A 12,959-nucleotide genomic window follows, 5' to 3' on the forward strand; every position below is an offset into this window, starting at 1 on the left:
ACCTGAGGGGGCTTCGGAATAGTAGAGTTCGTGTTACATTCTGTACAGTATAAGACAAATGCACTTGGAATGGGAAATAGGGGGAGAAATGTTTTTTTTTTTTTATCGTTTTTTTTCTTCAATATATTTAAATGAAATACTATTTAGGGGCATGTCATGTGATCTACCCGCACAGCCTTTGTGATCTACTGGTACCTTTTGGGCACCCCTGGTATAGCCAATCTACTAGCTCAAAACGCGTCACAATGTCACGCGTGTTCTGAGCTTGTAGCTCGGCTAGTTAAGCTGTTATGAAGCTTAACTGGTTAATCATGTTCATCTAGTCAGATTTTACTGTGCAAATAGCTGATAAACGAGACAAGAATAAACTGCTCCTCGATTACGTCATGACAACATGAGCAAGATTAAATTGAGTGGCGGTTATAATTAAAACCGGTAAAGCGTATCACTTTGTGTCAGCTATGAGCTTGTAGATCTGCTATTTGGGGGGTATGAGTATGAGTTATATTTGGGGGGTATGAGCATAGACATATATACATAGACGCCCCTTCCGGCTCTGAGGCGTGTGTCACCATTGAAGGCACTATTTTCCCGACATTCCTTGCGAAGAATAGCGGAAGCAAAGCGCGTAACATAAGTCCCGGAAAAGATGCGCTGTGATTGGCCAGCAGTCACTTGAGTGACAGCGAGAGACGAGTCACATGAGTGACGTCACTTGGGAAGCGACGGTCGCCTTCAGCAAATGCCTTCAGTACTTCTAAATAAGAAAGCTGCGGAGAACTGTTGCTTTGTGTTCACTCTTTAATGTTTTCTGTTAGTAATCTAATCCCCCCTGGCTCTGATGTTGTATTGTTAATAACTTTGTTGTTTGTGTTTGTTTGTTTGTCTTGTTTTGTATTGTAATGTATATTGTCATGACTGTTATAAAGATTTGTAAAAAAGAAAAAAGAAAAAGCCTTCAGCACTGCACTTCCGCCTTCATTGGGATACACGTCGCTCCAATGAACTGCAGCGGCAAATGAGGCATCTATTTCTTAATATCTATGGGTATGAGTATGAGTTGAGGAGACTTAAATTTCCAACAACCCAGTGCCAAGACCACTCGGAAGAGTATGTGTATCTCTGTCCGAGGGGTTAAGATCTGGAATGGCCTACCAGAGGAAGTCAAACACAGTAGTAACTTTTCAAAATTAAAAACATTGCTCAAGCGAATCATTTTGGCCAAATACAGCATACCATAGTGAAATGACGTATATTGTGGATGTTGACGTTATTGTATGATCAACCGATACATTTTGTACAGGTATTGATAGTGATGGTAGTATTGATAGTCATTAGTGCTGTCATTAATAATTCATTAATTTATATTATTGTAATTATGTTAACATTAAAAATGTGAACAAAAATCAGCAACAACATAAATGATAAGGATCATTGGTAATGAGAATAAGGATAATAACAATAATAATGTGTAATCTAATGGTTATATAGTGCTATGTATGGATCCTGGTGGATCTCTACGGTGACACTGGGGTGGGGTGGATTTCTCGTATCCGACTTTTGTTTTGTGAATCTGTTAATGTTAATGTTAATGTAATGAGTATTACGAATCATGTTCAGTTGTAAGTAGGATAGGCATTTATAAGCTTTTAGCTTCTGCCTATTCCTTTTGATCATCTTCATGTTTTGCTTTGTTTTTCTAACAGCTTCCATTCATCGTCTTTAAATATTGTATTTGAAACTGAAGGATGATCAAATAAACTAAACTAAACTATTTTGGAAAAATCGTGATTAGTTTTCTGCAAATATATATATATATATATATATATATATATATATATATATATATCTCTCTCTCACAGAGAAAGGCGTCATGCTAATAAATAAGTTGATGCAGTAAGTTGTCCGTCTCTGTTCCCTGGAGTGTTCAGTCCCTTCCTTGGAAGTTGTTTTTCCTTTTTGATGTCTATGCCTGCTAACTAGACTTGCACACACACACACATGGAACAACATATTTTGAGATGGTGGTTCGCAGCAAAATGTCACTTTTCCTTGACATGAAAAGGTTTGAGCACCACTGATATAGCAACAGTAGTTTTTTCAGAAAACGGTTAGGATTTAATAGAAGACATTTTGTAGAACCAGGCCTCATCATGAGATAAAAGGCCACTCCAGCCCTTCCTTACCTCCCGGCCGCTCCGCCTCGCTGTGCGTCGGGACACTCGTCGAAGCGGGTCCCCAGAGCCACCGCCAAGGACGTCACGAGGACCAGCGTCACGATGGCCAGAGCGAAGCCCAGCACCATCCGCCTGTGCACCGTCATGCCGCGGTGGTCGGCGGTTCGAGGAGGAGGAGGGGCCACCGATGACTCGCTGCTGGCCCACTGGTCCTGGACGGATACGCCGCCCCCCCGGCCGTTCCTCATGGTCCTAGTGCTGCTGCTGGCGCTCCTGAAGAGCTCTGGAAGTACAATGTAGGCATTTAGCTGACGGTATCAAATACATAGAATAGTCATCTATAGCAGTGGTTCCCAAACTTGTTCATGTCAAGGACCCCCAAAATCGACACTCATTAGCCTGCGGACCCCCATTTGAAATATATGCCAAGGACCCCCATAAGAGGAGATGTTTATGGCTCTAGCAGTGATTTTCAACCAGTTTAATTTCAAGGACCCCCAGTTTTACATGCATTTAGGCTACGGACCCCCATTTAATGGCATTTCTATCTCTGGGACCCCCCAATTTACATTGTACACTCTCCGAGTTAAATTAACAGTGATTTTACAAACGGGTCCATCAGGTTCCATTTGTACAGACCCATAAGTGTCCATTTGGTTCCTAACTATCATTTAGCTGGGGACCCCCTGGAACTCCCTCAAGGACCCCTGGGGGTCCCCGGAACCCACTTTGGTAACTACTGATCTATAGCAGGGGTGGGCAACTTTGACGATGACTATATTTCCACTCCAGCCACATTGCATATTACTGTCGTAGCAAAAACAGCTGATCTACAAGATCATTACGTGTCGCAGTGCGATGTGTTTTGAGCTTGTAGATCAATTACTATTTTTGCTATATTTGAATTAAAAAAAAAAAAAATTGGAATCTTGAAAAGTAACCTTTTTATTTAATTTCAAATGGATTTAGTTATAGTTGTTGACTTTATGAACGAAATACAAATGCATTGGACATAGAAAAGACTAACATTTTAATACTAGTAATTGGCTGAAATCAATAATATATCAGTATTCTGATATTAACACTTTGAGGGCTTTAAATTATTTAATCCATGGTGTAGCCACACTTAACACGCTAAACCCGCTATTTGTGTAATGTGTTTAGTTTAGTGTTTAGTTTAGTTTATTTGCACATATGTACATAATAATAACAATATGGTAAAAACAAAGAAATACAGAAAGCAAATATTTCAATAAGAAACAAGATTAGTTACATACATGATGTGCTGGAAGTGCCAAAAAAACCCAAAGGGGCTTATCGAGTGGCCTTCCTATAGAAGCTACCAGTTGAGCTTAGATAACAGAAAGATTTAAAAAATAATGAAAAACGAAAAAATATTCAAATAATAAATAACAAATAATAACATGACTAGGGCGTGTTGCCCAAGTTTGGTAAAAATTGCAGTAATTGTCTCTTAAAAGAGCTGAGACTAGTACAGACTCTGATATGAGACGGTAAGTTATTCCAAAAGTGCGGTCCTCTGAACTTGATGGAAAATTGGGCCGATGTTGTCCTGAAGAACGCGGAATAAAGATCAATGGATGCTCTGGTGTAATGATTATGGATTTCGTTATTAAAATGGAATACATTTTAAAAACAGGCTGGGAGTAGTTTATGAATTGATTGGAATAAGAAAATGCATATTTGAAGTTTGTCTATATAAAAAAATGGGAAGAATTTTCAAAGACTGAAACAGGAGTGGAACTGGTGTATTTGCTAGAAAAAGTAATAATTTTGATAAAATGTTTTTGTAATAAAAAAATACAATTGAGATTAGGTTTTTCTAGACACAAGGTGGCGTATTCTGCGAATTTAATTCGCCGTTGTTTGATTATTATGCTAGAAATCCGGATCTGTCGCGGACATTGTGACGAGGCGGTCGCGTTATGACGACGTAACCGGAAATCAAACATCCGCCGGCTTGCAAGGGCTTCTGGGAAACTGAGTACAATACAAAGTGAACGAGGGGGTAGAGACAATCTTGGCTCGCTTTGATCTTTGTCTGTGACCCGGATCCAAGGAAAATTAGAGAAGGAAGTGACATGGTCACGTGATTGTGCTGCGCCATGACACTTTCATGGGAGCCAAATCTCGCACCAGACGTTACATGTATACAAAGCAGTGAATGGAGCAAGCTGGACCTCATAACAAACATTATGTACCGGTATGCACCATTGAGACCTGTGTCATATAATCGGTTCAGGCACATGAAAGAAGACATATCACAGTTGGCTTTCTAATCACTTGCTTTTCGATGTGCACAGTACATCATTTTATTTGGGGATTTAAGGTATCGTTTCTGTTCCGGGGTCTCGCGAGATTTGGCTGCCAGACAGGAAACGGTGAGCAGTCTCGCTATACTTGGCACGTTCAGAAACGTATATTGCTCTTTAGATACCTCACAGTGTACACATCGAAAAGCAACACAGCAGACAATAATGTGTTATAATGTCTTCTGTTATTTGCCAGAAGTGATTACTTTACAAAAGATCTCAGTCATTCATAAATAATGTTTGTTCATGAGCTGGTCACTGAGCTCTCATTGACTCCAGTGCATTCTGACGAACTTCCGGATGCCGTTTGGCTCCAATGGTGTGACGAATCTGCCGTCTGGAATTGCGTGATAGCGAAAATGACGTCGGTGACCATACCTCCATTTAATATACCTTGCCCGGATCAAGGAAGTGGCTTTTTTGTCGGCTCAATAACAAATGCTGGGGGCTAAGGTGGAGTCTGAAGAGGGAGAAGAGATCTACAAGCTCGCAATGCATTGCCTTGCGACACATTGTGAGCTTGTAGATCTGCCATTTTGAAATGGCCAAAATGTATAGGGCTGAAGTCGTTAATGTAGGCTATGTTTTGTAATAACCAAAATCTAAATAATTATAGTGGAGAAAAGTACAATATTTGCCTCTGAGATATAGTGGAGTAGAAGTGAAAGTATAACACATTTTTCAGTAAAGTAAAAGTACCTGAAAATTGTAATTAAGTATTGTACTTGAGTAAATGTACCGAGTTACTTTAGTTTACACCACTGCAATTTAGTCATTTAGCAGACGCTCTTAGTCCAGAGCGACTTACAGTAAAGCAAGGAAAACCTGAGATAATGCATAGAAATAGTAATAATATACTGTAGTAGGTCGTCAAGGCTAGGGCTAAGGTGGATTCTGAAGAGGTGAGTCTTCATATTACGACAGAAGATTAAAATGGTAAATGGTGCATTTATATAGTGCCTTTATCCAAGGCGCTTTACATAGATTGTGCATTACATTCACCCATTCACACACACATTCATACACCGATTGCAGCGGAAGCCACGCGAGGTACCAACCAGCACATCGGGAGCAATTTGGGGTTCAGTGTCTTGCCCAAGGACACTTCGACATGTAGACAGGAGGAGCCGGGATTCGAACCGCCGACCCATGGATCATTGGACGACCTGCTCTACCTCTTGAGCCACAGTCGCCCACAGTGACGCACGCACGCACGCACGCACGCACGCACGCACAGTGTTATATAACTGACACCCCCCTTTTTAACTGTTGCCATAATAAATGCTGTTTAATCAATTCATTCTCTATAGATAATGGTTGACAAACGGCAGCAGATAACGGTGCTTGGCTGGCTTTGTAAAGCCACCCAGACACATCTGGGCTTATCTATCCGTGAGGCAGTGAGCGTTGCTGTGTCCCTCCCTGCTACTGTACAGTACATAGAAGAGGACAGCTTAAGTATATAATTTATAGAGTCTAGCCGTGTGTATATCTCACCACCACACAGTAGGCTACGTGACAGCATAAATCATATGGTATTATCCCCTGCTATTGCTCTCTCTCTCTCTCTCCTCCGTCTCCGTCCCCCTCCCTCTCTCTCCCTCTCCCTCTCTCCCATCCCCCCTGTATACATTCATTCAAGGATATCATTCAATTATGTTTCTCTTATGGGCTCAGGTACAGGGATGACAGATGGGCATATGGATGGATGGATGATCAGAGCAGAAAGAAGGGAATAGAGTGACGGTCCCACACCCCAACTCTTGGGTAACAGAGGGTAAAAGAATGCAACAATAATTCCTTGTGAACAGAGAAATGTGAGTCGAGTTGACTTCTTCTGGTTCAGTCTTGTGGCGGTATAGCCCAGTGGTGCTCAACCTTTTGCAGCCGTGACCCCCCCCCCCCCCCCCCCCCCCCCCCCAAAAAAAAAGGAAATCATATTTTAACTACCCTGACAAGCACTTGGAATTGCAGGATGAGAGAGGCATTACATTTTGTTTGACTCGGTTACAAAGATACATATTGTGAATAGCCTATAGGTTCCCCACCTCTTTAAGCTGGAGACCAATTTGGGGACATTTGGGGTCTGCCTGCTTGGGAACCAAACTTATAAAAATATATATATAAATCAATCATCTCTATTTCATATAGTGAAAATAGCATAGGCCTATCTGACAACATTGGACAATATTGGTAGCTTAATTGGCTATTTCCACCATTTCTTAAATGTGTAAAATGTATGGATTTAATTTGTTGTTATTATTTGTATTTATTTTTTGAGGTGAAATTTCAGATATTATTTGGGGATTTCAGAAATATCTTCAAATAATATTTTTCTTTAAAAAAAATATATATAATTTACATAAAAAAATGGTGGTCCAGAGTAGACAGCAATTGTTTGGGAACACTGCCACATAGATTAGTTGGATGGATCTTCTCTATGGTATTGGATGTCAGAACTCAGGATAAGAGACCATATAAGGCTATTAGCGATATTAGATAGAGGAATAACAGAGGTGGATGTGACACCCCCAAACCCACCCCCCCGCTTGTGCGACGTACGCACCCCATCTTTACCAACTATACGGAGTGTAAATGACGCTTAAAACGGTGATGTGGACAACTTATCCCCGCCCCCCCCCCCCCCCCCCCTCTCTCTACCTCTATCTCTCTCTCCTTCTCTCCCTCTCCCTAACGGTGTAATAAACGGTATGCTATAATGACCATGCCTCTTTCAGTCCGTGGGGGGTTTTAAAAGCATCAACCTGAATAGCCCTGGAAGCTCCTCATGAAGCTGACAGTTATAATAAAAAAAACACGCGTGTAACTTGCAGTATAGCCTCTATGCGTTTATAATGAAAGCCCCGTTACTTGCCGACATCTGTTCAGCTGCTCTTCTTCTCCTCACAGCGATGTGACATTCCCCTTGTTGAAACCAATTGAATTCAAAGTAAAAAAATAAATAATAATAATCATCCGCGTGAATGAAAATGTAGGTAATAGGCTAAATCCTGGCGAGTGTAAATAAATGTCAAACGGGGAATAATGCCGTGGAGACTCCTGTCTCCTCCATCTGTCTCTCCTCCCCCTGCTCTTCTCCTCTCTCTCTCTCTCAGTCTCTCCTCCTGTTCCAAAACCAGTGTCCCCTCCTCGGCGCTCTCTCTCTCTCTCTCTGAGGCACACGCGACTATGGAGGAAAACAGCTGAGCTGCACACGAGCGGCTGCATGCCTCTCTCTCTCCCTCTCTCTCTCTCCCCCTGTCACACTCTAGTCTCTCTCTCTCTCTCTAGTGTCTCTCTCTCTCTCGTGTCTATCTCTCTCTCTCTCTCGTGTCTCTCTCTCTCGTCTCTCTCTCTCTCGTGTCTCTCTCTCTCTAGTGTCTCTCTCATTACTCATTTTCTAATTATCTCTCTCATTTTCTAATTCTCTCTCCCACCTCCCTTCTCTCTCCCCCCACTCTCACCCTCTCACCCTGTGATTAATTCCCTCTCATTTTCTAGTTCTCTCTCCCTCTCATTTCCTAATTCCCTCATTTTCAAATTCTCCCCCCCCCCCCCTCTCTCTCTCTCTCTCTCCCCACATGATCAAAATGGAACACTGAATACAATCTCCCCTCTCTTCTCTTCTTTCCTCTCTCTCCCTCTGACTGATTTGTTTTTTCCTCTCAAGGAAAAAAAACATTTTTTTTCTATAGCTGTGTGTGTGTGTGTGTGTGTGTGTAAGGTCACAACAGGTCACGTAGCACTTGCATGTGATATAAACCAATAAGATAGCATCAGGTAACTGTGGTTCAAGTCACAGAATGACTTTATCTCCAGAATTCAGGAAGCTCTGTTGTTTCAGCGCTTCTCGCCCTCAGGGCGTCTTACTGGTGCGCATATGTCTGAGTCATAGTAACTCTATATATGGTTATGTCTGAGTCATAGTCACTCTATATATGGTTATGTCTGAGTCATAGTCACTCTATATATGGTTATGTCTGAGTCATAGTCACTCTATATATGTTATGTCTGAGTCAGTCATTCTATATATGGTTATGTCTGAGTCATAGTCACTCTATATATGGTTATGTCTGGGTCATAGTCACTCTATATATGGTTATGTCTGGGTCATAGTGACAGGGTATCAGAATAGCAATATACCGGAACTTATGCAACATGCACACCTCCTAGTGGTGAAAGAGAGATTGACAGAATCAACTGACTGGATGGCTGGATTGAGTCCATTCATATAAAACGATATGCAAAACATTATGCAGACATGATACACAGTATGAGACACAAAACAACAGTACAACCTACATGTCCCACAGCCTCAGGCGAGCTCCAAAATTATTTACAGTTTAGGGATTTAGGCAGACACCCTTATCCAGAGTGACTTACAAGAAGCAAGGTAATCACATATACCACATGAAATGCAGAGAGACAATGTAATGCCTCAGGAATCTGGAATCACAGGTAGGCCTATGTGTGTGTTCGTGCGCGCGTGCAGGTGTGTTTGTGCACGTGTGCATGCATGCATGCGTGCGTGCGTGCATATAGACACTTAGTGGGTAAGTGGTTATTGTGTGCGTGCGTGCATGCATGCGTGCGTGCGTGCGTGTGGATCTATATTTTACATATTGTTTTTCTGGCACAACATATTTGCAAATTGGGGGTCCGGAGCAGAGCCAAATGCATATCAATGTGGGGGTCCTTGACATGAAAATGTTTGAGAACGACTACAGGAATACAGAGGTTCAGGAACAGGTTCTGAACATAGACATGCAGGAACAAATATGGACAAAGTGAGCGTGACCTAAGCCATTGGTTTTACCTGTTGTCATCCCCAGAAGTTCCATTTCACTCAGTCGAAGCCGATCACAAGCCCTGAAAGCACATACCGGCATTCGTTTTAGAAAAGAATGGTACCACAATTCACAAAAATGCATATCATGCTGTGTGAAAGTCTTTATGAAAAGGTTTTTACTGAGGCAATAATAGAACAACGTGCAAGTCGGACTCGGGTTTATTTCCCTTTAGCCTGGGGTCCACCTACAGTTGGGTGCCACCGATATTGTCCCTTATCATTTGACCCATTTAGGCCTGACCTCAAAATTAAAAAAAATCCTTCTAAATCCTCCAGTTTTCTGAAATAAATATTTTCACGATTTTTCAAAAATAGCAGACCTACAAGCTCGTAGCGCGCCACTCGGTGGCGCGCTATGAGCTTGTAGATCTGCTATTTTTCAATAGCTAAATTATAACATAATGTTTAAAACACCAAAAGGGGTTTTGCGCAGATCACGCAAACCTCAGCAAAAAGAAAAGGACAATATCGATGGCCTCCAACTGTATGCTTTCTATGGCATAGGCAGCTCCCGGCAGGATCCGCCGGGAGAATCTAGACGCAGCTGTGCGACATGACTAATTAATTAGAGCGACAGAGGAGTGTGTGTGTGTGTACGGGTGTGCGTCAATTTAACAAAGGCGCAGACGATTAGAAATCAGCAGAGAGTGATCGACGTTTGCGCTACTCTATGCCGAATTTAAGTAGACTCGGACACTGACTTTGTTTTTTTTCTCCCTGGAAATAAAAACGTCTGTGTTTCCGAGGCCAATTTCCCATTGACTTCAATGGAATGAAATTGAGTTTGCAGCTGGAGGAGCTGAATCAAGGCCAGCTGGGCCCCTAGTCGGAACTGCAGCCGAGTGTTTAGTACTTTTTCAAGAGCGAACCTTTGCCACCTGGTTCTGAAATGGTGGCAACAGACTTTGAAACATGTGTATTTTGGCATCCACATGGGAATGTCATCTTCATATAACGCAGTGGTTTTCTTAGTTAGTTATTTCAGAAGATTGAGACAAATAAATAAAAATACAAAAATATTGTATTTTGTTGTTTTTTGGGGGAGGGGGGGGGAATCTAAAGGTTCTCAGAATTAAAAAATAAAGTACAAGCGATGAAATATTGGTTGGTACCGTACCAACATGCTCTCTCCCGCCTTTTCTCTGTCTCTCACACACACACACACACACACACACACACACACGCACACACGGTTTTGATTTGGCACTAAAGTTGACTTGCAATGATAGTACATTTTCACGAGAGGAGAATTGAGCTCCCACCTGTCAGTGTGCCTTTTATCATCCCTTGCCTCCAGCAAGGCTCTTTAAAAGACTTTACTTGGGGCTACTGGAAGCAGTGCTTCCACGTGCCAGTAAAAATTGACGCTTTGATTTTCTCCTGTGTTTGCAGAGCACAAAAGAATTACTCACAATCGTACGTTGACCCCAAACATCGACAGGATGTTGAGCGCAGCCCGTTTGAAATTGGGATATTTATGGACACTCGGAAAATTCAATCATCTGTGTGTGTGGTGCTGTGTGTGTGTGTGTGTGTGTGTGTGTGTGTGTGTGTGTGACTACTGAGGCATCTCAACAGCCCGTCTCTGCAGTAAAGGGGTCGATTGAATTCAAATGCGAATGTTCTTCCCATTTTATGTCCTGTGTGCTTCATTTTACCTTAATATCTCCGAGAGGACGAGAATGATTGAAACTTATTTTTACGCTGTGACTCTGTTAGGAGACCAGCCATGTCTGTCTGTCTGTGGCTAACCTCGCAACCTCGTGTTTTGCTCAAGGACACTTTAATGAATTGCATTTTTATAGCGCTTTTCCAAGTGCTCAAAGCGCTTTACAATGGTTCATTCAATGGTGAAGCGGCAAACAGTCAACACCAGCGTCCACACTTCCCACACCAATGGTGGCTATCGGGTTCAGTGTATTTCCCAAGGACACTTCGACATGTGGACAGGAGGAGCCGGGATTCGAACCGCCGACCCAGGGATCATTGGACGACCTGCTCTACCTCCTGAGCCACAGCCGTCCACTTTGGTGGACCTGTGGGTGGAGCCTTCTGATTGCCAGACGGCCTTTCTACCAAAGGACCCCCCAAGTAGTGGTTCCTATTCCCAACCCGTTTACCTTGGAGTGCTTTGTATAGCTATGAAAACCTGCCTGAGAGAGAGAGAGAAAGAGAGAGAGAGATCTATTATGGAAGAACCATAGTAAGAGTGATTCAGTAAACACTGTCAATCAATCTTAATTTGCAAGTACATTACAGTGCGTGCACCCACACGCCACACACACACACACACACACACACCACACACACCCCACACACACAAAATGTGATAGTTATCATCAAATGAAACACGTTCCTCTTTCTGTTAATGTCAGCTCTCTCCCTCTTGCTCTCTCACAAGTAAAAGTCCAGAATTCAAATGTACTTGAGTAAAAGTACAAAGGTCTGGCAGGTATCTCTCTTTGAAAACCTTTAGTGCTACCGATTGTGCGCGGGGGGGAAGACCTGCCCAAAATGTAATTCTTGCCTGCCCAAAATGTAATTCCTGGAAACGCCACTGCACGACAAGTACATTTCCCATTCACTCCGGACTCCGGAGCAGGGGTCATCAACATGCAGGCAGGCTTGTGATGGGCATTTTCCCTCAAACTAAATGTTTGCCACCGACATACAAAATGAGTGGTCAATAATATTACCATAAATACAAAGCGCATACTAGTCCAGTAGACACGATGGAGAAAAGCACACTGTTCTTAAAGCTGTGGGAGAGTGGTTTGACCTTTTTTTTTCAAGCAACGTGAACTCGTGAAGTGGTTTTAAAAGAAGCATGTCAAGGTTTCCTCAACCCTTTCCTCTCCCTATACAAAGCTGAGAGGGAAGGTGTAGAATAGATGGAGCAATTTGTAACTAATTACTTTAATAGTCAAGCTTATTAGTGTGGTTGCCCTAAAGGGCAACCAGACTATTGTAATTGTAACACTTTATTCTTTATTTACCTGGATTAGTCTTTTGTTTGATGCACTACTCCACCCACTGTTTTGACTGTACGCACTTGAGCCATATCTCAAATTGACCGGCTGCATCGGGAAGGTAGTGCTTGTATTTTTTTAAGAGAAATGTTGTATAGTTTAATTGATATGAATTTATTAGTGAATAGAATTTCCCCATTGACATGAATGGGAAAATGCGATTTTTCGCATTTTCTCACATTCAAGTATTTTTTCCTCAGAGACTGTAAGCACTATAGTTACAAAACTTGGAGGGTAGGTTCATAATAATTACTAAAATTAATCAACTTATAATGTTATCGGTCGGCCTCATGGTGGCGCTATAACAGCCCACTTTACGTTTTGGCTTATAACTCTTGAACCGTAGGTCGTAAAATCAAATTATTTTTTCCCTGATTTCCTTGGGTCATGACGCATCTCCTCATATAGGCCACGCCCATTTGCGTCATGATAGATTTTCCGCCATTTTGAATTTTATCCAAAACACACTTTTGGCTCCTCCTCCTACATATGTTGTCCAAATCTCACAAAAATCGGCACACATGATCTCGGGACCCATCCGATTAAAACACCAACTGCAGAATTTTGGTAG

At 42.1% G+C, this 12,959-nt stretch overlaps 1 protein-coding gene across 1 annotated transcript in view; it reads right to left on the reverse strand.

The window, feature by feature from the left end:
* LOC306916762 (thyrotropin-releasing hormone-degrading ectoenzyme-like) overlaps positions 1–9,342 on the reverse strand; it is a gene marked incomplete at its 3' end in the record, with an annotated part of 40,932 nt that extends 31,590 nt beyond the window's left edge. The window contains exons 1-2 of the mRNA XM_079494776.1: positions 9,327–9,342; positions 2,187–2,460 (exon numbers count right to left, since the gene is read on the reverse strand). Of these exons, the coding sequence (XP_079350902.1) occupies positions 2,187–2,460; positions 9,327–9,336 (284 nt within the window). The 5' untranslated portion in view covers positions 9,337–9,342. The remainder of the gene's footprint in view (positions 1–2,186; positions 2,461–9,326) is intronic.
* Between the last annotated feature and the right edge of the window lie 3,617 nt (positions 9,343–12,959).

This window comes from Electrona antarctica, assembly GCF_951216825.1.
Source record: "Electrona antarctica genome assembly, chromosome: 23".
NCBI lineage: Eukaryota > Metazoa > Chordata > Actinopteri > Myctophiformes > Myctophidae > Electrona > Electrona antarctica.